The 26,238-nt window shown below is 49.0% G+C and overlaps 2 protein-coding genes across 5 annotated transcripts; both read left to right on the top strand.

Annotated features, from left to right (window-relative positions):
- The first annotated feature begins 352 nt into the window (after nt 1-352).
- NCBP3 (nuclear cap binding subunit 3) lies at nt 353-11,945 on the top strand. Its single transcript, XM_033172236.1, has 13 exons — nt 353-661; nt 1,275-1,340; nt 2,522-2,627; nt 3,801-3,926; nt 4,180-4,311; nt 5,448-5,521; nt 6,402-6,510; nt 6,851-6,950; nt 7,081-7,187; nt 8,649-8,943; nt 9,404-9,561; nt 10,192-10,359; nt 11,030-11,945. The coding sequence occupies exons 1-13, from the start codon at nt 404-406 to the stop codon at nt 11,263-11,265; spliced, it is 1,935 nt and encodes a 644-aa protein (XP_033028127.1). The 5' UTR covers nt 353-403; the 3' UTR covers nt 11,266-11,945.
- A 3,468-nt stretch (nt 11,946-15,413) lies between these two features.
- TMEM248 (transmembrane protein 248) lies at nt 15,414-25,572 on the top strand. 4 transcript variants are annotated; one of them, XM_033172240.1, is made up of 7 exons: nt 15,414-15,558; nt 19,322-19,494; nt 20,140-20,425; nt 20,917-21,067; nt 21,952-22,135; nt 22,349-22,492; nt 23,516-25,572. In XM_033172240.1, exons 2-7 carry the CDS (start codon nt 19,336-19,338, stop codon nt 23,534-23,536), a joined length of 945 nt encoding a protein of 314 aa, XP_033028131.1. In that variant the 5' UTR covers nt 15,414-15,558; nt 19,322-19,335; the 3' UTR covers nt 23,537-25,572. The 4 variants fall into 4 exon arrangements, with proteins under 4 accessions (XP_033028131.1, XP_033028128.1, XP_033028132.1 ...); XM_033172237.1 differs by having other exon boundaries at nt 19,318-19,494; XM_033172241.1 differs by lacking the exon at nt 15,414-15,558 and adding an exon at nt 18,452-18,561.
- Nucleotides 25,573-26,238: the final 666 nt, after the last annotated feature.

Below are 26,238 nucleotides of genomic sequence, written 5' to 3'. Positions count from 1 at the left end.
CTGGATGGGTTTAGAGAAGGACCGATTTATGGAGGGAGGGGACAAGCAGACCCGAGATGACGAAGGCGGCAGCAGCAGCAGTGAGAAGAACGTGCCCCCTGCCCGCCCCGAAGAGGCTGCCGGTCAGAGTCCGCCAGCTTGGCCCTGCCTAAACCCTGCTGGTGGCTGTTGGTACGTTTTGTTCCGAAACGCCCCTGAAGGGGGCGATGACGAGACGGCGTTCGACCTGGGTCCGCTCTGCGCCTCTTCTCTCTTCTGCACTGGCGCCCCCTGCCGCTCTGGCAGGGCCTTTTTCCGGCGACGCTTCCACCGGACATCCGGGCACCCTTTCCCTCTGTGGGCCCTTCCTGCTTCCGGTCCCTCCCTCCCTCGGCGGTGGCGGCGGCGGCTTTTTCGTGAGGCGATGGCGGCGGTGCGGGGCCTCCGCATCTCCGTGAAGGCGGCTGAGCCGGAGCCCATGGAGGTGGAGGAGGGCGAGCTGCTGGTAGTGCAGGCCAGGCCGTCCCCGCCGGGCCCAGACGCCGCGCCTCCTCCGCCCGACGCCGCCCCCGCCGGAGGAGAAGAAGAAGACGACGACGACGACGACGATGAAGACGACGACGACGGGGAAGAGGAGGAGCTGGAGGTGCCGGTGCGGCGCTCGCTGAGGGAGCTGCTGCCGGTAACGGAGACAGGGGGCTGGGGCGGGTAGGCCTTGGGCCTGCAAAGTCGGGAGAGGAGAGAGTTCCCTTGGGCATGGGCAGAGTGCATTTTCACCACGCGTGGAGTGGCTTGATGCCTCCCATTCCCGCATGACGATGGATGGGGCCTTCGACCCCTCCGCACCCGCCTCCTCACTCAGGGCCGGGCTCTGGCGGGTCGGCGAGGGCTCGGAAGAGAAAGGATCGCCCGTGGCGCACTCAAGCCCCACGTAGCACGGGGCGGGGGCGGGGTCAGCTTTCGAGAGGGCCCCGCTTTTGTTTTTTAAGTGGGCTACTATCGCCTGGCAGAGAGAGCCGGCTGGCTGCATTTGCCCTTTGCCCATGCCGAGGGAAAAGCCGCAGCAGGTGGAAGCGGTCTTGTCAATTGGCCCTACGAAGAAGGTCGCCTGGTTTGGAGCTCTCGACGGAAGGTGGGCAGCAGAGGCTTCCAGCCGGTGGTGTGCTTCCCCCTTTTATCAGTAAACTGTTTCTGTCTGGCATTCTGAGGCCTCAAAAGCAGAACCTTCTATGTATGGCCTGATGTAGAATTGTAGCTTGCTTATCTGCTTTATTATGAGTTTGCTTTCATTTCAGGACACCAGCAGAAGATATGAAAACAAAGCTGGGAGCTTCATCACTGGGATCGATGTCACTTCAAAGGTATTCCTTGCGTGCTTGGAAGTTTTACACCAAAATTGAAACTATAGCACAGGCATGTCCAACTCCCAAGGGACTCCAATCTACTCCCACTATAAAAACTGGCAGTGATCTACCCATTGCATTGACCAAAGGTGTTGAGCTTTTTTGAGGGAGCCTTCACCAAAGGTGATGAGTTTTTTGGGGGGAGCTATTTTTTTTGGGGGGGGGAGCTTTCAGGATCACGCAATTGACCAGAATCAACAAGGGACGGCCTGCGATCGAATGGTAGATCGCGATTGACAGGTTGGACATGCCTGCTACAACAAATGGCTGGTTTCAGACTCAGTTGGTCTATTTTCTATAGCTCATATATCATTTGTTATGTTATGCGTTCAGTTGATAATTGGTACCTTTATGTTTGTGACACAACTAACTTTGGCTGTTGCACACGGTATTTCTGTGCTGTAACACTTTATTGAGGAGGCTGGGTTTGTTACAGGGGTTGAGGCAAACGGCTCTTTCTGTGGTTTTGTAGCCTATGTAGGTATTATTTTGAAGGGCTGAGAATGCCACTTCTGGAAGCGTAGGAGGCTCGTAAGGTGGCAGCTGCTGGGAATCCATCATCATCATTTTATTTGTATGCTGCCTTTTCACAGTGAAATCAGTGCTCAAGGCGGCTTACAATATGAAAAGATTTACATAATTACAAACATAGCAAAATAGTCATAAAAATAAATAACACATTAAAATCTATATAACCAAACCGAACAATTTCCACATAAAAATAAAGATGCAAAAAGTTAATATCAGTAACAACAGCCAAAACTCCCAACAAAACTTTCCCCAAAATACCCCACTTTTTGCTGCAACGCTAACTTGGCTCTAGGTTTTACTTCACCCACCATACTTACTTTGGATTTCGTCACCCAGTTTGGGAGAGACAGAAGTGTCCAAACTGCATGGAGGCTTGTTGTAAGGGAACAGGCCTGTCATTCCTGAAGTACCAGACCATAAGTTTTGTTGCTGTTCTGTGTCAGGCAATGAGGCAATCCTTCGTCAGATGAGGGATTTAGCTGTAGGGTTTTGTGATAAACTTTCTCTGTTCCTTATGTGTCAGGAGCCAGCTGCTGTATGACTCCTGGATTGCCTATGATGCCTGACTAGCTGACTCTTTCTCCCTTTGATGTCTTTGCTTTTTGTAGGAAGCCATTGAGAAGAAGGAACAAAGAGCAAAGCGTTTTCATTTCCGTGCAGAGGTGAATCTCGCACAAAGAAACGTGGCGTTGGACCGAGACATGGTGAAGAAAGGTATTTGGAGCTGTGTGTGGCCTAGAAAGTGGCTTAAGCACCGAGAGATCTCCTTGTTCTTCTGGAGTTTCAGTCTCCTTTCTGTATCAGGGGATTCCAGAGCTGGCCTTTGTGAAGGAGGGGCTTTTCCTCACAAGTTTTCTTGTTTTATAAAGCAATAAAATCTATTTACTTGGGAGAAGAGGCTGTTGGCAGAAATGACTTGTGGTATAAATATGTGGAGCCTTCTGGCTGAGCACTTTGGATTACAATGTTTAAAGTGTTCAGGTGTAACAGGGACTATGGGAACATCAATATGTAAAATTTCTGGAAATTTTGAAGCATTGGGAAAAACCAGTATTTTCTGGGGTTTTTTAAAAAGGAAATGGAAATATATGTATTATTTATTTCTTACCAGCTCTAAACTTAGTTTAATACTAAGAAGCATAATTTGCTGTGTTCTTCTAAATGTAATGATCACAGAAATAATACAAATATTTATGTGTTAAGTTACACATAAGCACATCAAATATACTTTTTACTGTTAATAAATTTAGAAATATAAATGTCCCAGTTTGTTAAACAAGAACTGCAAATGCTAACATTAGACAGGCATGCTAACTATATCATTTCAGTTGGCAACACAGACATAATCTAGTTATGTATGCCTATTTTTGGGGTGATTTTATTATTGAGAATTAATGTATGTACACTGCTTAGACTTGTTATTATTAAGTGATTTATAATTGTTTTCTGTTGGAGATTGAGCCCAACAGAGCTTGGCTTTTACCTATTGAGAATATATAGGGAGAGAATATATAGTGAGATAAATGATGCTGAATACAGAAAACATCAGCATTGTAGTAAACTAAAGGATTTTTTAAAATTGGAAAGAAGAGTCAGCTTTGTCAATAAACTGGAGAAAGTGCTGCTACAATGCAAATAGTTTTAAGCCCTCTCTTTAAAACATAACTGACGCATTCACAAACCCTGCCCCTAAAAAATGCCTCATGAGGTGGGTTATTCTCCCCACCATCTTCCTCTCTTGGGGTTCTTTGCCTCCCTGCAAATTGCAGTGACTTTTTCATCATTGCCGCCTAGCGAGGCCTCTCGTGCCCTTCCTTCCCCTTTCCCCATCTTGTGTTTCTCCCTCCTGTTGCTGACAGCTAAAGGAGATAATGGGTTTCTTTGCAGCCATCCCAAAAGTGCGGCTGGACACCATCTATGTTTGTGGTGTTGATGAAATGAGCACCCAGGACATCTTTGCCTATTTCAAGGAGTATCCTCCTGCTCACATCGAATGGCTGGATGACACTTCATGTAAGTTGCTGAGGGTGTGTAACCCCCCGGCTCTCTTGGCTGATGTGGGGGGAATTGGGCCCAGTTCTGTCTGTCTGTCTGTCTTGTTCACCCGCTCCCCATTCTGTGTTAAGATGCTAGCAGTGCAGGGTTGTTCACCTCATGCACAAGACAAACTGTAACAAAGCTTCATGCTTGCCCTGTGCACTGGGACATTGCAGCACTGCCATTTTGTCTGGCTGTGCCACCGACTGGCTCTCTGCTTTGCTTGAAGGCAACGTTGTCTGGCTTGATGAGGTAACATCCACCCGAGCGCTCATCAACATGAGCTCTATGCCTGAGGAGGAGAAGATGAAACCCCAAGAAAACAGCAAGAAGGTGGCGGTGGTGGAGGCAAGCAAGAAAGGTAGGTTCTTCTGGAAGCTGACCTTTCCTTGTTCCCTGGGGAGGGGTTCCCTGAGCTCTGGCCTTTGCACCTTCGCCTGGGCACCTGCACTCAGAGCTGCTCTGTGCATGTGTGGAGTGCCACCCTTGGGACCAACCAGGGTGGCACACTGGTTGGAGTATTGCCTTTGGCTGTGTGAAGTGCTGGTTCAAGGCCTCATTGTTTCTCAGCCTTGCAAAGGTCTAATCCCATTGTAAAGTCGCTGCTTTCTGGAGCTCCTTCAAGAAAAGGCAGGCTACAAGGGGTCAAAGTTCAGTGTGCTTTGTCTCTGACACCAGGGAGAAAAGGCTCTTGGGTGGCAGGGCTGGGAAGGACCTCTGAGAGCTGCCATAGCTGCCAGCAGAATCTGGCAGCGTCAGGCAGCTTTGATGTTTGTGGTCCCATTTTCATCCTGGCACATGGGACCCTCCAGCAGCTACCAATGGTCATGAATAACCTGCAGCCCAGGTTGGATGTGCTTATGAAACTGCTTGCTTGGCACTGAGTTACATCACTGAGACAACGTTGAATGTTTTACAGAAAGGGCCTGACCTCACTGGCAGAGCAACCCTCTTGTATGCAGATCCCTGGGATCACTGAAAAACCCCAGGGTGGCAACCACTGTTAGTGCTGCTCAGAGCAAAGCCATTCAAATTAATGGATGTGACTTCACTTATGCCCTTAAATTTCAGCGAGACTTGACATTGCTTACACCCCCTCTGCCCAAAGCCCTGGAGAGCATTACCAGTCAGTGCAGGCAGTACTGACCTGGAGAGACTAGAGGCCTGTCTCGGTCTCATAGGGCAGCATCATCTGTTCCTTCAGGGCTCCATGCCTTTCCCAGCCCCACTGCTGCTGCCTGGGGCCATGTCTATACACACAGAGCAGGTTCCCTGCCCTTCAGCTGTATGCCCTTTCGAATATCACCACCCATCGCTGTTCAGTGAGAAAGCAAAGTTGCACAAGCTGCCTGCTCCTCTCCCCTCCTTCCTGTGGAGGGATCCCACTTCATGGGGTGGTTTCTATGCAGTTGTGGCAGTTGGAGGTGGTGAAGCAGCGCATCATCCAATGGCACACACCACCTTTTCACATTCATTTTTGTGCGCACTTCATTTCAGATAAACAGGAAGAGAGCTCTGATGATGAGGCGGAGGAGGGCGAGGTGGAAGATGACCATCCAAATGAGACCGAGGTCAGTGCAGGAGGCTGGGGCAGGAAATTTTCACTGCTTTATAGTTCCTTGGAAAATTCACTAGTAACAGTGAATGGGTGCTAGCTTCAGATAAACGTTAGGTGAACTTGACAGTTTCAAAAGAATAAAGAATAATAGTAGAATAAACATGCTAAATTAGGCATGTTTCACTTGGGCATCCGAACATTTTCTGATGCAGACTTACTCATTTCCCCATTTGCCTAGGAATATTTTCTACTGCTATCTGGGTTTGAGGACTGAAAAAAGGATGGTTTATGGAAAGTAGAAGAGCAAGTATTTTGCTTAAGTTTTTATAGCTGACAGACAAAGAACCAGAAGTATTTTGCTTTCCCCCCTTTTATCTCTCTTAGTTTTTACGTTTGAAAAATGCTTGGTACTTGATGATGTTGTTGTTATTTATTACATTTGTATACCACCCTATACCCTCAGAGTATTCTGTATCATGTTTTCCTTGTTTTTCAAGCTGTAATAAAAAAAGGCTGCCAGGAAATGCATCTTTCAGCCATCAAATACTTGGCTATTTCTCCATATAAGAACTCTTCTCTCTTTCTCCTCCCTGCTCCCATGGAATATCATGAGAAGGCAAGCAGAGTCTTGCTGGAGCACACCAAAGTGGCCTACCTGCTTAAGCCTCCTGCTCCCTCCCCTCAGAAGGCAGCCATATGCTTCCAGGAAGCCCTCCCCCACCCCTTACTGGGATCATTCTCTGAACCCTGGGGTACAGGACCTCTGGGCTTCTCCGCACCCACATTGTGTCTTCAGGCGAAGCTGAAATTGCTGCCCCTTTTTAACAATCAGGCCTTTGCAGTAGTTTCCGCTCCTGCAGAGAGATTGAGTCTGACAGATGTTCTTTCCACAGCTGGACACTCTCTCCCAGGCGGAGGAAGACTCCCTCTTGCGGAATGACCTGCGTCCAGCCAGTAAACTGGCCAAAGGCAACAAGCTCTTCATGAGGTTTGCTACCAGAGGTAAAGTGCTTCCCCCACAGCGATGGTTTGTTCTAGTGTAAAAGCAAACAGAGCGGGTGGTTCCTCCTCCAGCAGGACTCTCCCACTCCCTCCTGGCTTGGTCTTAGATGCTCTATGAAAACACAACATTTTCTGAGGGTAGGTGGGTGGAATGGCAATTGAGTCTTCCCTTGGCCTTTTTAGTTTTTGGGGTGTGTGTGTCTTGCCTGTGCTGCTGCCTTGCTGATTAAAATTGCATGCTGTTTTTTGAATTGTTTTCGATTGGGGGTTCTTGATAGGATGGGCACTTTTAAAGCAAGTATCGGACGGTAGTCCCTGAGCTTGTGCTTTGCTCCTGCAGATGACAAAAAAGAGCTTGGGGCTGCCAGGAGGAGCCAGTATTACATGAAATATGGGAATCCCAATTATGGAGGCATGAAAGGCATATTGAGCAACTCCTGGTGAGTGAGGAAGGGAGGCAGCCTATAGTTCTGTGACCCACCCTGCTGGGGAAGGGAACAGACAGGTATTTCCTTCTGTTCTTGGTGGTGGTGTATGTGACAGCTGTGTCCTCTCTTTGTGGCTTTCCAGGAAGCGGAGATACCATTCACGCAGGCTCCACCGCGATGTGATTAAGAAAAGGACTCTCATTGGGGATGATGTTGGCCTCACGCCTCCTTACAAACATCGCCACTCAGGTACCTGAGAGCTACAGGTGCAATATGTCCCCATGTGGTTTGTGGGCCTTGCAAAAGCACAGAACAGCAAAGCCTTCCTTTACAGTTCCTCTTCCCAAATAAAGGCAGTGGCTGGATTCTGCATGCAGGCAAAACCCTTTGGCAGAAGAAGCTATTGGCTTGCAGAGGGGCCTTGTGGAATCGGCATGCTGGGGAAGAGGGTGACCTTGCTTGCCTTCAGGGGCTTGAGAGGTTCAAGCCAACACCTCTGGTTGTTTGAAGGTGTGTGGCTGCTTGAGGTGTCATGCAATTTGCTCTGGGAACCCCAAGGACATGTTGGGCAAATATCTTTTTGTTTAAATTTGCTTTGCTTATTCAAAACATGGTTTGTTCCCAGAGTGGCTTACAAATCAGTAAAAAACATGACTGTCCCTGCCTTCAAACTTAGAGTCTAAGAGATATGGCCTGAAAGGAAAAAATGGAGGCAGAAAGAAAGATGCAGTCTCAGGCATCAGTTGTTAACCTACAAAGGCAGCTGGTCTCTGAGCACAGCCAAGGGGAAATGACCCTCTTGCTGCCCAATGTCTGGTAATTAAAAGATGTTGGGCTGGATTTTTGTTGCGGTTCCCTGTTTTAGGTCACGTAGAAAGCCTGCATGTGTCATGCGGCTTTGGCTCTGAAATGTGGCATTAGAATACTGTATATTAACCCAACAGCCTCTAAGGAGAGAGAAGCCTGGTAACGAAACACCCTAAAAAGCAGGCAGGGTGAGGGATGAATATTTCAAGGAAGTACAGAAGAGTCTTGTGAGAACAAAAATGGTTATAGTAAGCTGAGCCAGGCTAATTCCTCCTGACTGCCGTTTGAAGACAAAAAAATTACTCCTTATGAAAACCAGAAATGATTTTTTTTAAATAAAAAAATTAAAACATCCATACAAGATTGACAAGAATACAAGGAAAAACATTTTATTCTTAAACAGTTAATTTAAAAACCAACATAAGAACTTTCCAACAATATTCTGGAAGTTGTGATCTTGTACTTTAATTAGCAGCTAGCCCATTTATAGGGCTTATTTTAAAAACTGTTAAAATCCATTTCATATTATTTCTGCTATTGAGTACAATTAATGATGGTGATTTCAGAGCAGAAAGGCTTGTGTTAGGATGCAAATGGATCCATTTATTTTGCCCTTGGCCGTTGCCTAATTTCCCCATGTGCCCCATGCTGCACCTTGGTAGGGCGGGTTCTGCCCCAGTATTGACTTTCCAGCTATTGCTGGGATACTTGGGAAGGTGGCGAGTTACCCTTTTTTAGAAGTTTTCCAGCAGAGACCAGGAGAGGTCATCATCTCCCTTCAAGGGTGTCACTGTGGTGAATGGTTTACTTCCCAAGACGGTTGGGCTGGATGACTTTGAGGTCGCTCCCTCCCAACTCTGCAGTTCTGACGCTGTCTCTTAAAATGACTTTCTTGCCCTGCAGGTTTAGTAAATGTTCCTGAGGAACCTATTGAGGAGGAAGAGGAGGAGGAAGATGACGATGATCAGGACATGGATGAAGACGACCGGGTGGTTGTGGAGTACAGGGATGAGCTGCAGGCTTTCAAGCAGTCGCGGGAGCGGAGTGCCTCCCGGCGATCCAGCGCAGCCAGCGAGTCTGACTCGGATGAAATGGACTATGACCTGGAGCTGAAGATGATCTCTACTCCCTCCCCCAAGAAGAGCATGAAGATGACCATGTATGCCGACGAGGTGGAGTCACAGCTGAAGAGCATCAGGTATGACCACTAGGCCTCCGATTCTCAGACAGGCATCCTAGTGAAGCAGCAGTGGCCTGAGCCATCCCATTAGGGCCAGGAGGGGGAGGTGGTGGCCAGAGTGCCAGTGTGTGAGCTCTGCCCTTTCACGGAAGGCCATTTCCCTGGGAGGCACATCCCCATTGGCTCAGTGGGGCAGAGTGTGAGAGGGTCTTCCAACTACGCAGGGGGAATTTGCATCTTTATTTTGGTATAGGGCCTGATCTGCTAGCCTCTCTACCACTTTTTGGGAGCACACTGGGAGAGAGAGAGGAGAAACAAAAGCAACATGCCTCAGCCCTTTCTTTCCAGGGTGCAATATTCACCCCACCACCAACAGGCACACCTGCACCCCAAAACCCCCTTCCCCCATGCAGAAAGGCCTTTTGGAAAGCCTTGGGCCAATTAGGAATTGTTTTTCTTTTTTCCTTAAACAACACAGGAACTCGATGAGAGCAGATAGTGTTGCAGCCAGCAACATCAAGAACCGAATTGGAAGCAAAGGAACCTCAGAGAAAGTGGCTGATGTGCGGCTCCTCTTGGAGGAAAAGCGGCAGGGAAACCCCAGCCCGCGCCAGCCACTGAACTCCGTGAGATCAGGTATGGGGGTCCTCTCTGTCAGGGGGCTGCTCCAGTCTGCTTCTGCTTTAGGGAGATCTAGTTTTTGTAAGCGTTTTTGTATTATTGATATACAATGCCCTGGAAGCACTTTGAATACACACAGTACAGTGCACTGTACATAAATAAGAAATTTATTTGCCCAAAGAGGAAGGAGATTCATGTCTTTTGTATGTTCCACAAAGTCACCTGAGATCCCCCAACCCTCGTTTCCTTCTCCCGTTTTCCCTTGCTTTGATGCAAACATCTGGTGAAGCCGCAGGTTGCTGTCTTGCCTTCTGATTGGCCCTTTTGATCCTTAAAAGTTGCCTGCTGGGAAGGTCCTCAGCTTCAGCATTGCTCATTGCTACCTCTCAGAATCCATTTCAGAAGGGGACGCTTCGTAATCTCATCCTGGGCCAGCTCTCCCCTTGCCTTCCCAGGACTCTCTGCTCCACCTTTATCCTCTCCCACCCACCTGTCACTACTGCTCCTTCCATCTGGCTTCTGTATCAAAGGCTTCTTGCCATACACACAGCTTGGTACAGATGCTTTGCAGCAGGTGGAGGAATGTGGGGATAATAGCAAGCAGAATTAAGTCCAGTAGATGACTGTTGCTTCCATTGTTTCCAGATGTTCGGCAGAGGCTTGGCAAGAGGCCGCACTCCCCAGAAGCCCACACCCCACCTGTAAGCCCTTCCACGTCCCACCGTGAGCCTCTCTCCGATGTGCACAGTCGACTGGGCATCCCCAAGCAGGACGGGAAAGGCCTCTACTCTGATACCAGAGAGAAGAAGTCAGGTCAGTCGCTGGAGAAGGAGGTGCTACATAAAGTCAACCGACCTTGCCTATAGAAACAATGGTGGCCTGGAGACGACCACAGAATCGTCAAGTACGCTGAGGCTCAACCATTGGGCAGAAATGATAGTGTGGCAAAAGCAGATTGAGCAGGGATTTCAGCATGGTGGTGCTGACTGGGTGAATCAGTCTCTTGGCCTAACTTTCGCTCCTTGTTGCAAGGCGAGAATTCCGCTTTGTACTTCTTGGAAGATGAGTATGATGTAGATGAAACTCTGTATTATTATTTATTAAATTTGTATACTGCCCTTTATCTGTAGATCTCAGGGAAGTTCACAAAATAAAATTACAATATAAAAACAGAAAATACATAATAAGAACAAAAACAAACCAATAATTCCCACTCCCACACTCCCTGCTGTACTCAATGGGCCTCATTTGGCATGATCCAGCTGGGCTGTTCTGAAGTTCTTATGAATGAGGGGGATGCTTTGGTAAAGCAGGACCACACTTTTGAGTCTTACCTTCACCCTCGGTGTGCAGAGAATGTCAGGGCCCATTAAAACCCCAGTTTGGGCAATGTGTCACTCAAAAGTTGGTGCTTATCTGGGAGTGCCCCTTTTTCTTGCTGCTAACAATTCTTCTTCCAATCTCTCTCTCTTTATATTATTAGCCAACTTATGGACCCGTTTAGGATCTGCAGCAAAGGTGCAGGAGAAGGTCCCTGAGAAAGCAGAGAAGTCGTCGGCCTCTCCTGAAGAAGAGGACTCTGAGCTCCAGCGGGCCTGGGGGGCCCTCATCAAAGAGAAGGAGCAGTCTCGCCAGAAGAAGAGCCGCCTTGACAACTTGCCCTCACTGCAGATCGAAATCAGCCGGGAGAGCAGCTCAGGCTCAGATACAGAATCGTGACGGACTTTGGGACGCTGCTGCTGCCGCTCCCAGGTGACTGTTGCCCTCGGCCCCAAAGTGGGAGCCGGGCCTGGCGTGACCCAGGAGCCTCTTGCCCTGCCGAATGTCCGATCCCTGCGGTGCAAGGTGGCCCTGCGGGGCAGAGAGAGGTGACCTTGGCTGAGAGTGTGTGAGTGAATGTCTGTGTGTTTGTTCCCCTAGAAAGCAGTTGGGGGTTTTTTGTAGGAGACTTGTATGTTCTTTAGGTTTTCCACGTACTGGTTTCTTTTAAGAGGGGGAAATGGTTCCAGCAGTTCCGGATTTGGGACTTTCCTTGAAACCCCTTTTTGGTCCTTCTCCGGGTTGCCTGCTAGCCAGCTGGGGCAGGCTCTGAGGGCCAGCTCCAGCAGCCGCTGCTGCCTACTCTTCCTCCTCCAGAACGATCTTGAATGCAAATCCCAAGTGAAGGCAGCAACAGTCCATGCCAGCAATGCTGGATACAACCCACCAGAACTGGCTTTCTATTTCCAGGATCCTTTCCTCCTTAAAATGAAGACTGAACAGTTGGAAGCCTCTGAAAAGGGTACACGAAATCCCGAAAGGTGCTTTTTCTTTGTCATTGAAAGTAACTTTAAAATTATTTCCACCTGTAACGTTCAAAGGAATCCAGAATTGGAAATACTAACTTTTATATATATATATATATATATTTGTGATTTTTATTTTTTGCTGTTGGCTACAGTGTGAAAGCTACCATGGTGGTTTCATATGTGCAGTTCAAATTATATATATATATGAAGAATATGGTTGTGTGTGTGCATAGGATTGAATGGAAGCTCCGCCCCATAGTGTGCCTGATGAGAGCCTCTCCTGTGCAGGCCCTTTTGAAATTATCATTGTTCTTAGTAATGGTAGTAGTAGCCTTAGAAGTATTTATTGCACTTACTGCCCTGTCCTTCCTCTCACAAGAGCCCAGGGCAGCTTGCAACAATCCACAAAACCCAACATTTAAAAACAAACCTAAATCACAATTGGCAATAAAGTACAGTTGACAGTTACATCAATCACGTTACCTAATAGAGGCAAAATAAGGGATAGCCAGGTCGCCACAGGTGGAGATAGGGACAGAGCTTCCGTTTATAGGCTGTCAACTAGTCCAGCACCTGCACAGCCTCTCCTGATTCTGATGGAACAGAGAGGAGCAAGTAAGGTGTCATTTGCATATTGATGATGCTGCACCACAAATCCCTACTACACACCCCAGCAGGAGATGTTAAACAGCATGTGGGACAAAATCTAGAACCTTGCAGGCTACACAACAAGGCTGCCAGGCGGCTGAGCATGTGTCTGCCAGTGCTGCTCTCTGGTAGTGGCCCTACAAGTAGGAGTGGAACCACAGCAATAAATGCCAACTCCCAGAGCTGCTCCAAGAGGATACTAAGATCAATGGTATTGAAAGCCTCAGAGGGCTTAAGCAGAGGATAGCACTCTGCCCCCTGCATCTCTCTGTGAAAACAAATCATCAGTTGGGGTGACCAAGGATGGCTGGGTGTGGTACTCAGGCCTGAAACCAGAGTGGAACTGGTGGGAGCAGCTGCAAGGGCCGGTTTCTGGTGGATCACAGCCCCCAGCTTAGGAAGCGTGGCTACTTTCTGTCACAATTTCTGTTCTCATGACATGAATGTCTTTGGTTGATTCCTTCTCCCTCACCCCAAATGCACCTCAATGCCAAAGGTTGTTTCTTCTGCCTTCTTCCTTGGGAAGCTCTTCTCTGTGTGGCTGTCCTCCAACACCCTTCCCCTTTGTTCTGCAGGAAGTTGTGAAGCACTCAGAATAATTTTTGCCTGTAGCAGAAAAAGTTACTGCCTTGCCCTGTTGAAGTATTCCATGAGTCTTCCATCTTTGGGTTTTCTGCCTATTCCCCTTGGCAAAGTGGGAGCCCCCCCCTTCCCACTTTTATCCATAGACAAACATTTTGGGCTTTGGGAAATTGAGGGATCATGAGCTGTGAGCTTTTATTTCAGAGAAGAGCAGCCTGGAGCCCAGGAAGCAGGGAGGATAAACTAACAGCATTTGGTCTCTAAAGCTTCCTTAAAAAATTTTTTTAACTGAACCTCATGTGTTTAAATATGGCTTCTAAAGATCATACCTGACAAAAGTAAGTAAATGCAGTGTTTTATCATTGTAAGAGACTGTTCAAGTGTGTGTGTGTGTGTGTGTCCCCAAGCCTGATATGTAGCTACCTATCAATACAATTAATACTTTATCAAAGATTCATGTTGCAAGTAAAGTTCCTACCCTGGACTTGGCAGATCTCAGCATTTTCACTGTCTGTAGAGCCAGGAGCCTTATTTCTGGCCACCATGTATTCTGCAGAAGAACTCTGCGACAGCTCAAGCAGAGTGAGCAAGTGGATAGGCGCAAGAGTGACTGGGCAGCAGGAAGTTGTGGCAGGAGGCCTTGGAACAAATAGCTCAGCCTTTTCAAGGGAGCAGAAGTACTAGAAGGCTGCTTCTTCGCACAGGTTGGATGTTGGTGGCAAGAGTGAAGCTGTAGCTTGGATTTGCTGTTTCACTTGCATGTTTCAGGTGCACATTTCATTGGGTGCTCTTCCCCAGCCTTCAAGATGGAGCAAGCTGTGAGGCCAGATGAACAAACTGCAGGCAGTAGTTGCTTGGTGGTATTCAGAAAGAAGTGGGCTTCATTCCTTTGGAAGGAAGCATCTAATGTATGCATTCCTTGTATTACTATTTTGCAACATTGCTGGCAGAGCTGCTGTGTGGCATCTGGAGTTCTTGCTTGCTGGTGGTCTTCAACCTGGCAGGACTGCAGTCATTGGTGTCTTCACACAGAAGAGAGTTCCTTTCCAGCCAGCAGGGCTTCTTTCATACAAACACAGGGACATCCAAAGAGCCTGCCGGATCAGGCCAATGGTCCATCTAGTCTAGCTTCCTGTTCTCACAGTGGGCAAACAGATGCATGGGTAGGCAAACTAAGGCCTGGGGGCCAGATCCAGCCCAATCACTTTCTAAATCGGGCCCATGGACGGTCTGGGGATCAGCGTGTTTTTACATGAGTAGAATGTGTCCTTTTATTTAAAATGCATCTCTGGGTTATTTGTGGGGCCTGCCTGGTGTTTTTACATGAGTAGAATGTGTGCTTTTATTAAAATGCATCTCTGGGTTATTTGTGGGGCATAGGAATTCGTTCACCCCCCCCCCAAAAAAAATAGTTTGGCCCCCCACAAGGTCTGAGGGACAGTGGACCAGCCCCCTGCTGAAAAAGTTTGCTGACCCCTGCACTAGTGGGACTTGAGCACAAGAGCCCTCCCTCCTGTGGTTTCCAGCAATTGGTATTCAAAAAGAATAGAGGCGGAGTATATCCATCATGGCTAGTAGACCTGCTCCATGAATTTATCCAGTCCTCTTTTAAAGCCATTTAGGTTGGTGGCCACCACTGCCTCCTGTGGGGAGCGAGTTCTATAGTTTTACTGTGTGCTGTGTGAAAAAGTCCTTTTATCTGTCCGGAGGCTTCCAACTTTCACCTGATTTGGAGGTCCATTAGCTCTGGTGTTATGGAGGAGAAAGAAACCTGCTGTGGATTGGGGTTGAGGAGGGAGAAGCCAGTGGGAAATATTTATGCAATGATTACATTTCTAGGCTGCCTTTCCCTCATATGGTGCCCATCAACTTCTCAAGCATCCCCTGGGCCCTACTATGCCAGTTTCAGCATCGGGGACCTCTGGAGGCTACCTTGACCTTGGGGAGCTGTGCAAGGGAAAAAAAAGGAGGCTGCAAAGACTTGATTTAGCAGCAGGCTGTTGGGGACTGCCTTGTTCCATTGTGGCGTGGTCCGAGCTGCACATGAGTAGCCCAATGGTGAGGAAGATGCAGCTTCTGAGGGAAGGATGGGTGTAGTGTGTGCAGGAGGGCTTGAGCCAGCACCTCTCAGTTGGAAGTAGTGCATAGAATGATAGAAATATTCCAGGCGTGAGGAACCTGCAGACCCCTCAATTGCAAGCCCATCACGGCTGATCACGGCCTCCCCGCATTCTTAGCAGGCGCTTCGGAACCCGGTTTGGACTCGGCGGGGTTCGGGAGGGGCGGGGCTTGGGCGACGCTGCGCTGACGTCGCCCGGATCTTCCCGTTCGCGGGCGGCGGAAGAAGTTTGTCTCCTCTGCGCCGCCGTCGCGCTGCTTCTCCTCCCGGGCGGGGCAGCCGAGGAGGGTCTTCGCGCGGCGGCCGCGGCCGGGAAGCAGCCGGAGGGAGGAGGAAGAGGAAGATGCTGCAGCCCCGGCGCTGAGCCTGCCGGCGGTAAGCTCTGGGCGGGCCCATTCGCATGTGTAGAGTGCCCCCCCCACCACGGCTAGTGCGTCTCCTTGGGCGGGGTGGGGGAAGAGCCTCCTCCCGCGTCCTGAGGCCTGTTTGGGGCGCACCGAGGAAGGGTGAGGCTGCCGCTGCCCTCCGTCTAACAATGCTCGTCAGGCGGGCGAGGAACCGGGGGGGGGGCTTAAAAGGAGGGAATGAGGGAGGGTCCTCCCCCCCCCCCCCAGCCAGCACACCTACGGGGCGGGGGTGCCCATGATATCCCCTCAATGCCCCGGCTGTGGTTCTTTCCCCTCCTCGGATTTGGGCCTCTCCCCCCCCCCCCCCGCCAAATCCCTCCCTGCTTGACGGTAGCTTCTGGTCAGGAGGAGGGAAACTTCCGGCAACAGGAGGGGAGGAGCAGCCCTTTGGGTCCTGCCGCCGCCGCCGCCGCCCTGGGGCCTCTCTGGCTTTGCTCCTTGTGCCTTCACGCGGAAGGGGAGGGGCTAGGGCAGGACAGGCTTTGACTTCTGCTCCTTCACCAAAGGCTAGAAGCAGGAGCATCTCCATCCCGGGTGAGGGGAGCACCTGTGGTCGGCGGGCGGCGCCCCTCCGGATGTTGCTTCCCATCCTTATCCTTGCTCTTGGGGCTGGAAGGCAACGGCACCTGGGAAACCAGCAGTAGCAGAGAGGCTCCGTCCGCAGGTGGCTATTTCCTGTCCCAGGTGGACAGAACTTTGAGGGCCCTTCTGTCTCCCTTCTTCTGCCATCGTGCTTACTTTTTGCCCAAGGAAAGCAGGGTGGGTGAAGCTGTTCCAGGTATTGTGAGAGGATGCCCACCGCCCTGCAACCCTTTTTGCACTGCTTTCCTTGCTCCCCACAAGTTGCTGTTGGGATTTAGGTCAGCAGCGGGAGCAGAGACTGCTCCTGTGCAATGCCTGTTGCCAATCTCAAAAGCAGGGAGTGGGAAGGAATTGGCAACTTGCAGCTGAGTCCAGTGCCCTGCAGGGACTCCATGCACTGTGCCTGTGACTGACAGAATGTCTGGGAGCTCTGGAACACCTGCAGAGCCTCTCTGGCATTCACAGCAGATTCCCTGGAGGAAGGCTGGTGGGCAAGGCAGGCGTCTTCCAGCCCACAAGGGGACTTGTTGAAATGCTTCTGACATAGACACAGTTGGCAAGCAATTGAAGGGAAAGAGCAGGAAGCCTAATAAGGACAAGGTAAGTGCTCCTCTTGCACAGTCTCTGCAACCCACTTGCTCTCACCTCAGCCTTCCTGCTTGGTTCACAAGCAAATGCTCGGCCAGCTGAGGCTGTTGCCAGAGTCAGGCCCAGGAGGACAGAGCTCTGAGGAGGCTGACAGGACTCTCCCAAGTATTGAGATAATCAACACTGGCCTGCTCCTGTTTTGCCAGGGAAACGGCTGTGGCAGCCACAGTTGAGCTCTGGTGCTCCCACCTGCCGAGGGGCGGCTACCTTCCCCCATGATAGTTTTCGGCCACTGTGCAAATACATCCCTTTCCCAGAAAGCCACCTGGTCTTTAGTAGCTCTTCAGCTGTTGCTCTTAATGTCTTTGTCAGCTGCTGCCTTTAGGGATTTTTAATTGCATTTATATACAGTCATACCTTGGTTGTCGAACGCCTTGGAACTCAGACGTTTTGCTTCCCGAACACCGCAAATTCGGAAGTGATTGTTCTGGTTTGCAGATGTTCTTTTGGAACCCGAACATCCAATGGGGCTTCCATGGCTTCTGATTGGCTGCAGGAGCGTCCTGCAGCCAATGAGAAGCCACGATTTGGTTTTTGAACATTTTGGAAGTTGAACGGACTTCCGGAACGGATTCCATTCAACTTCCAAGGTACGACTATTCCTCCTTTGTGAGCCACCTTCAACTTTTGCAGGAAAGTTGGATACATTTTTTCCTAAAACAAATAAGTTAAGAATCCATCACTGGAGGAAACGTCTGTCTGGGCATCACCTTAAACACCTGGATGTATTCCAAGTGGCAGCTGACCCCATCAAGTTTGTTTCTGTGCTTCAGAGACAGCCAGGTTCTTGAACTGATCTTTCCTGTTCTACAAGGCTTGGATCTTCATCCTGCGCTGTTTACCTTTGGGTAATGTTTGACAGTGTGGGGTGGTGGTGTTTTTCTCTCATTTTTCAACCGAAGGACACAAAGTGTTCTGTGCAAGTTAAATTGGTACACCCAGGCAAGTGGCTCTGCTTTTTAACCAGGGACTATCCAGTGTGTGTGTAAAGAGGAAAAGCAGCAGAGGAAGAGAATTGGACTTCTCACCACAAACTCACAAATGCATGTTGCTCATTTACATGCATGTATCATTGGTGAGGTTAAGTGTTGCTCTGAGAGCACAAAGATTTTTCAAAGTGGTGTTTGCCTCCTTTCTTTGAATGGTCTACTGAACATAAACACCATTTCTCTCTCTGGTTGGGTTGTTGGTTCATTGGGGTGGGGCCTTCCCCCTTTTTTAATTTAAGCTTGAACTGCAAGTAGCTTGCTGGGGTAGGGAGCTGTTACCTTGGACCATATTGCTATTCATTAGCTATGGAAAACTTCCCTGAAATTACCTTTAATTTTGATGAAGTATAGATAACTGCAGCTCCCGCACCAGAGTCCCAGCCCCGACAGCATGGAGGGACAACTTCTTTCTGCTGTCTGCTTTTGTTTTTTTAGTTGTTTTTTTAAAAAAAACACTTCCTGAATGTCAGTCTTGATACAGGGGAAGGATTTGCTTATGAGGAAACAGAGTTCAAATTCAAGTTTTAGGAGACCTGGCATTTTTGAAGCAAATAATGAGAGTTAATAAGATGGCTTTCTTCTGGTTCTGCTTGTTTTGATTCCCACTCTTGCAAACAAGGGGCTCCTTGATGTCTCTCCTTGGCCTTCTCATCTGTCACCATGAACTGCTGACCTGATAACAAGACCCTGGGAGGCTGCTGAGTGTCTCCTTCTGGCCACACCCAAGTGCAAGAGAAGGGCATGAGGCAGAGGTGAGGGGGCTGAGCTCTCAGGGCCACTTGGAGAACAAAAGCGCCTGACTCAGGCAGTGTGGAAGCAGGGAAGCCCAAGGCTTCACTTGCCTAGGAAGTGCATGAGCCAGCCAGTGCTTGGGCCCAGTGGGTGGTGAGTTCGAGGTGAATACATGGTGGTATCCGGATGCCACAAAATACAATTCAGTGTTTCTCAGCTGAGGTGGAAATAAAACAAAACAGGTTGCCCATCCTGTGTTCTTGAAATGGAACTTTTGCTCTCGAAACTAGAGCCCCTGAACTTGAACCTGGGGAAGCAGCAAGCCATCCAGCACCTTTCTTGAGGCAGGCTGTGTGTGTGTGTGTAGGGGGTGTGATCGAAAAGAGCAGGCAGAAGCCTCTTGGAATTCTTCTCCCTAAGGACCTCCCAGAATAATTGCAGCCCCTTTCGGTTTTCTTCATGGTGGGGAAAAATAACCTATCTCTCCATCTGCATAAATGAAATGGGGTGAATGCGAGGCGGGCAGGGGGTGCTCCTTCTCCTTCTCTGTTTGTGTCCCTTGCAGAGAAGTTACTGACAAAAGGCCTTTGCTCTGGCAGAGTATCACTGCTTCTCCATTTATCCTGAAGCCTTTGCAATTGTGTGCTTCGATATCATTGGATTAATCCGTGGGACGAGTTCTGGGCCATTCAGAGTAATTAGGCCTTTGGGGTTCCTGGCAGCCTGACAGTGAGTGTGGTGCCCTCTCTCCAGTTTGCGGTTTCCTTGTTTTCCAGGTAGGCCTGACCAGAATAATGTTCAACATAAACCCTCTGGAGAACCTCAAGGTCTACATCAGCAGCCGCCCGCCCCTGGTGGTGTTCATGATCAGTGTCAGTGCCATGGCCATCGCCTTCCTGACTCTGGGCTATTTCTTCAAAATCAAGGAGATCAAGTCGCCTGAAATGACAGAGGTAGATCACAAAGCAGTGTCTGTGGATGTGCTCCGGAGGCTTGGCCTTTTGGTCTGGAGAGAAATACCACCATGTGGACAGGAATGAATTTACTGCCTTATGGGACAGGAGCTTGGTTTCTGGGGGGATGGAACCAAAGGATGGCTTGTCTCTGCCCAAATACTCGGGCTGCCTGGGTCAGAGGAGTGAGTGGTCCAAAGGCTTAAGGCAGATTTCATTTTGATAAGACAATTCAGGACTCTGGATAAGGTGCTTCTATTCTGGGACCACAAATGGGCATTGACCATTCAGATTTGAAATGATAAGAATGGGGAAGGCCCACAAACTTGACAATTTTTGTTTCATTGCATGTCTGTCTGCAGTAGAACTGTGGGAGGAAGGTTAGATCTCTTCTGTTTTCTTCTGGGACATTCTGCCTCATAAAAGATGATAGGATACTTGTGAAATTTGAGCCCCCTTTTGATTCCCTAACCAGCTGAATAAAAAATGCAGGGTTTCACTGTGATTTAACTGACTTGATCACATTCAGAGGTTAGTTTTGGGTTGGGTTTGGCTCCCCGGAGCTGGTCTTGACACAGAGTGTTTGGCACTGACGTGGGGAGGGCTGAGAGCTGGAGAGGCACTCAAGACCCGTTTGTCTTTAAGGACTGGAATACTTTCCTTCTGCGTTTCAACGATCTTGACTTCTGCATTTCGGAGAACGAAACGCTAAAGCACCTCATAAATGACACCATGACACCGGAAAGTGCCATGACCAGCAGTCAGGCCCGTCCTTCCACGCCGTCGCCACAGACGCTCGAGGATTCTGGTCCAATCAACACCTCGGTTGCCATCACCCTGACACTGGACCCCCTCAAGCCCTTTGGGGGCTTCTCGCGGAATGTCACGCACTTGAGCTCCACCATTTTCGGACACCAAATTGGGCTCTCAGGTACAACATGTAACAGGACTCGCAGCTGAATTCTTGCTGAGCCTTGTGGGAGATTGCCAAAGTAGCAGAAACATAGTCCACACGCCTCTCTGCTAATACAGCACCGTGTGTGTGTGGCGCTTTACAAGGGAGTGCCCGGGGTGGGGGGTGGGGCATGCATTCCAAAAACAGACACAGGGAAATGTCGGAGAATTAAGCTGGGAGGGAAGGGGGAAGTATTTGCAGTTATTTCAGTTATGTGTACTTCAGCTTAGTTACAGTAAGCTGTATCCAATGACACGACTAATTTGGGCCCATTAATTTCAGTGGGTCTACTCTGAGTATTGCGCTCTGCTCCAAATGAACCCTGAGGTGGCCTGAGCAAAGCTTCTTCACAGTTCTTTGCAGCTGCAGATTTCCCCTTGATTATTGCTTATTGAGCATAACCTGCTTCTACTTTGAACCTAATGTTTTTCTTTTCTCTCCCCCCCCCCCGCCAATTCCCCCCGAAGGCAGAGAAGCACATGAGGAGATCAACATCACCTTCACGCTGCCAGCTGCCTGGAATTCGGATGACTGCGTCTTGCACGGCCATTGTGACCAGGCTGTCTTCACAACCTGCATGACCGTCACGGCTGCCGCTGGGGTCTTCCCTGTCACAGTGTAAGCATCTGCTGCTGAGGCAGCTTCCTTGCAGGGGAACAGCTCAGCACCAGCTTAACGCCTTCAGGTTTGCCTCTGGTACCCTGAGACAGTTCAAGAGGTGGCTTTCCTCGAGGTTATTCATATGCTTCATATTTTAAAAACTTTTAATTGACATATATATATATATATATATATATATATATATATATATATATATATATATATATATATATATACACACAGTGGTGCCCCGCTAGACGAAAATAATTCATCCTGCGAAAATTTTCGTCTAGCGGGTTTTTCGTCTAGCGGAGCGGCAATGGCAGCCGCGCTCCGCTAAACGAAAAAAAGCAGCCCCATAGACTTTTTCGTCTTGCGGGGCGGCTTCCGCTAGACGAATGCCGTTCGTCTAGCGAGTTTTTCGTCTAGCGAGGCATTCGTCTAGCAGGGCACCACTGTATATATATATATCGAGAAGCAGCAAGCAGAGCTTCTAGAGCTTCTAGTTTATCCCCTTCCCAAAAATGAATGAGTGGGACTTGAGGGGGGGGGGAGCAATCTTGCTAAAAAACCCACGGAATATATTTATCCTCAATTTGCTCATCGTTGATTGAGTGCCCTTGGGCGTGCACATGCACAGCTGCATGGAAGGGCTGCCCCACACCCTTGCATGGTAAATGGGTTGCTGGTGCCGGAGGCTGGTGGAAGCAGAGCCAATTTACAAAGTGGGGCAGGAGCTCTAAGCGAGGGGCTTGAGAACGGGCGGCATGGGGAATCAATCCATCAAGGTGTTAGAGGGGTGTGGAGTGCTTAGCTGCCTTAGCGTGGCAAAGTTGCATCTCAGGCCGGCTTTGTGCTGTGCTTTGACCAACCCAGCTCACCCTTGTCTCTTCGCTCCTCAGCCAGCCACCGCACTGTGTGCCAGAGACATACATCAACGCGACCTTCTGGTACAAGATCTTCACCACTGCGAGGGATTCAAACACCAAATATGCCCAAGATTACAACCCTTTCTGGTGTTACAAAGGAGCTGTTGGCAAAGTCTACCACGCGTTGAATCCCAAATTGACAGTTATCGTCCCGGATGTAAGTGATGCGGTTACAGTGAATGGACAACGTGCTCAAATTCTGCAACTACATGTGGCAGAGGAGCGGGTGGGTGGGTGGGATCCGCTGTGTGCAAAACACAGACTCAGGGCTGCTTCCTTCCCCGCCCCATCCTTGGTGGAAACTGCATGTAGAGTTCCTGCAGCCTCAGGAAAAACTCAGCCCCCCCCCTCTCTTCCTCCCTTTGTGCAGGATGACCGCTCCCTCATCAACCTGCATTTAATGCACACTAGTTACTTCCTTTTCGTGATGGTCATCACTATGTTCTGCTATGCAGTCATCAAAGGCAGGCCCAGCAAACTGCGGCAAAGCAACTCAGAGTTCTGTCCTGAAAAGGTAGGTGGGCAAGGAGCCCTTGAGTGCCCACGTAATGGGATCTTGTTGCCTCAATTGACTGGGCGGCTTGTGCGCAGCCACCCCAGAGTCAGGAAGGCATGTGGGGGGTGCGGCTGCTCTTCTGGTCAATGGCTCAAGCAGGGATGTGAGCAGCCTTTTTTTAGGGGGAGGGAGTCTCCGGACTCTCTGAGACGGTCTCCTTTGTGACATGGGCTGCGAGACAGAACCTTGGCTGAAACCCTGGAGAGCCCATCTGCTTAAGAGACAGCACTGAGCTGGGTAGACCCCTGGCCTGCCACGCTGCTCCCTCTGCCCCAGCCACTCCACGTTACTCATGCCAGCCTGGTAAATTAGCCCCAAGAATATTAGTGTACATAATGTTTTACCAGCCGCCTCCACCTCCTCCTTCATAGAAGGTTCTGGTGGAGGAGGATAGGCAGAGTGCTCCATCCCTCCTTTGCCTTCAGAGTACAAAGCAGGCTGTGGGCTGGCAGAGTGGAGGCCAAGAGCGCTCCCCTCATTCTGCCCACTTGGTATTGATGTGTAGCCTTCAGGAAGAGGATTTTTGCCTCCTGCAAATCCTTTGTTGAAAGCCCAGCAGAGGAGGAGAGTGACTTGTCTCTCGGCTATCAGCCCGCTTGCCTTCTTTGCTGGCCTTTGCACCCTGCATGTCCAATACTGAAATGCAGTGGGCTGGATTACTATGACTTCGCCCAGCCCCCACACTCAGGGAAGGAAGAAAGGGGCTCCTTTTCCTCCACAGCCAGTACAGAAGCCAAGCAGGTTTGCAGAGGCAGGAGCAAAGTGTGACCAGTCCCTGCTGCTTCATCCTGCTCACTTTCCTGGGTGGGGCTCAGTGAAGAGCTCAATGCAAGTTGGACTTGTGTGCAGTTTCTAATTCCCACCCAGGCCCCACTTCCTAGTTCTGCCCTGACAGTGACAGGCGGGGGCACTGTACCAGCTTCCACGATGGGTAGCTCAACCCCCCCCCCCCCATTTCTTTCTTGACTTCTCCTCCTCCAGGTTGCTTTCTCAGAAGCGTGACCCCCTGCCTCCTTTCTCCAAAAGTGACAGTGTCTGCTGCAACCATCGCCTGCCGAACCCAGAACTAGACCCGGGTTCGTTATGAATTATCTTGTGACGTTGGGTTATTCCAACCAAAGACGTTTTAAGTGCCTGTAACGGTTATTTATAGGAGGCGGAGTCTACTTGGAATAAGTTAAGCCGATACAGCCCTGGGCTGTGGGAACCTCTTTGCCTGTTCGTGGCAGGCTGTTTTGTGAAGGAGCCAGAGACATTTCTGTGTGTGTCTGTCTTGCTGCAGTGGGACAGTCCGGATGCCTTTTGCAAGTGTCTCAGAAAAAGCACCTTATTTTCCCCCATGGTCTGTCCAGTGTGTTTGAGGCAGGGCACACCTCTCTGCTACTGTACTGCAGCTCTAAAGCCACTGAGTCAATGTGTTTGTTCCTCTTTCTTCCCAATTCCTCCCTGCTTGCAGAAAGATACCAACATTTCTAGATTTATTTAAAAACAAGACAAAAAACCCCACCTGGCATATTCATATTTTAATACTGGCTGTAGTTAGGAAAGATGGCGTACTTGTAATTTTAGTTTAAGGAAAGCAAGAGAAGCATCTTCCACTTTGCACTCTGGGTTTGTTTGTTTGTTTGTTTAAGTGTTGCTAATTTTTTAAAGCCAACACAGGCAGAATCTCCCATTGGTGCAATCCTGGACCTCAAATCGGGCTGCTGCAGTGCACCCCCTTTAATGCAGATAAGTGACATGCTTCAGAATTCCTGGGATTGCGCCATTCCAGACAGTATGGTCAGGGTGTATGAGTGTGTGTGAGAGAAAGATTAGTTTGCTGCACCTGCGTCACAACCTTCTAGTCTGTAGAAAACTAGCATTTTGAGGACAAGATTCAAGGCTGGCTGCCTCTCTGACATGCTTGCTTTTTTAGGTGCAGGTATTTTTTATCTTCTTAATGTGGGAAGGTATTTGAGCACCTTGTCTGGAATGATGCAATTTTATTATTTTCATGTGTAGGTCAGCACCTGCTCTTCAGACTGGGAACTTCTGCTGGGCTTTGGAGGGGGGGGTCCCTGATGGTGAAAGGAAGTGGCAGCCAGCATTGGGGCAAGCTGCCCCCTGGGACCAGGCCTGGTGTTTGTTGTGCCTTTTGCCTGCGGAGAGAGATGCTGAGGGCCAGTTTGTGCTGCAAAGGGATGCTGTCCAGGCGGGTACAACTCCGGACTCGCTCATTGGATTGGCTTCCTAGTTTGCACTTCCAGTTTCACTCTTTAAGAATGTAGAGAGTTCTAGGAATGGCTTTTTAGCGTTTGCACAGAAGGACATGATGTGTGGCTTTGCTTTCGTTGGGAAGAGTTCATTCGTCTGTTCATTTGCTTGCTTGGTGTCTTGTCACATCTCCAAGATACGGGGATGATCTCCAGAGACCTTTGGGGTCTAGGATTGGGCAAGGAGTCTGGTAGTGGATTTAAAAATAAAAAATAAAAATGCATCCTCTTCAAATTAAAATCCCAACCAAACAGAAGTTTTAAATGGAAAATAGATTGTGGGCTTCAGAAGAAGAATGTTGTTTCTCTTAACTTTTGCTTTTATGGTCCGTTCTAGACCATTGTAGTTACTGGTTCAGAGCTGATCTGCAAGGAGGAGGAAGGGCTGGTGGTGGACATGTAGAAGTCAGACACTTCCAGGCAGGAGGGTACAAGTGGAATGTGACAGTGGCTGTTCGGATCATATTGATCTTGCCTCTTTTCTTTTTCATTTTCACTATTACTTGAATCAGTTTTGATTCTGTTTGTTTCCTCGTTAGAAACCTGCCATTCCAATTTGCTTCTCTGGCATGATATGAAGGTTTGTCATTTCCTTATTCTCCCCCCACCCACCTACAGCTTCCTCTGCAGCAGATGTTGTAGAGTTAAGGTGGCATTTGACTTACCTTTGGGCTTGGTGGTCAGTAACTGATTTGTTAATGACATTTCTCTCCTAGGTTAATTTTTTGTGTTTGTAAGATGTGGATATTGCTTTGCAAAATAAAAGTTTATTACTATCATTCAGTTCCCTTGAGTGTGTTTTGTTTCTGGAAGCACCTTACACCCAGTGTGAGACTTTCCTCCATGAATTTGTCTTTTAAAGCCATCACGAACTGTCTACAGTTAGGGTTGAGCAGTGAAGGTGGCCAAGTTTGCTGATGATACCAAATTGTTCAGGGTTGTTAAACAAAAAGGGCCTCACTAAACCGAGGGAATGGGCAGTAAAATGGCAAATGCAATTCAGTATAAACAAGTTAAAGTGATGCATGTTTGGGCACAAAATCTCATTTCACATATATTCTCATGGGGTCTGAACTGGCCAAGGAGGAGACTTTGGGTTTGTAGCAGCTAGCTCAATGAAGATGTCAACCCCATATGGAGCAACTGTTTTTTTTTTTTTTTAAGAGGCAGATTCGTTATTAGGTATCATTAGGAATGGAAAGGGAAGTAAAACTGTCAATATCTCAATGCCATTACAGTCGTACCTTGGAAGCCGAATGCCTTGGCTCCTGAACAAATGGACTCCTGAACAATCGAAACCTGGAAATGAATGTTCCTGCAGCCAATCAGAAGCCGCGCTTTGGTTTTTGAATGGTTCCAGGAGTCGAACGGACTCCTGGAACGGATTCTGTTCAAAAACCAAGATACCACTGTATTCAAATCTATGGTGTGATGGCGTTTGGAATGCTG

The sequence above is a fragment of the Lacerta agilis genome, chromosome 15, assembly GCF_009819535.1.
Source record: "Lacerta agilis isolate rLacAgi1 chromosome 15, rLacAgi1.pri, whole genome shotgun sequence".
Lineage (NCBI taxonomy): Eukaryota > Metazoa > Chordata > Lepidosauria > Squamata > Lacertidae > Lacerta > Lacerta agilis.
Note: the sequence above shows the minus strand (reverse complement) of the source record. Positions and strands in the feature narration are given on the sequence as shown.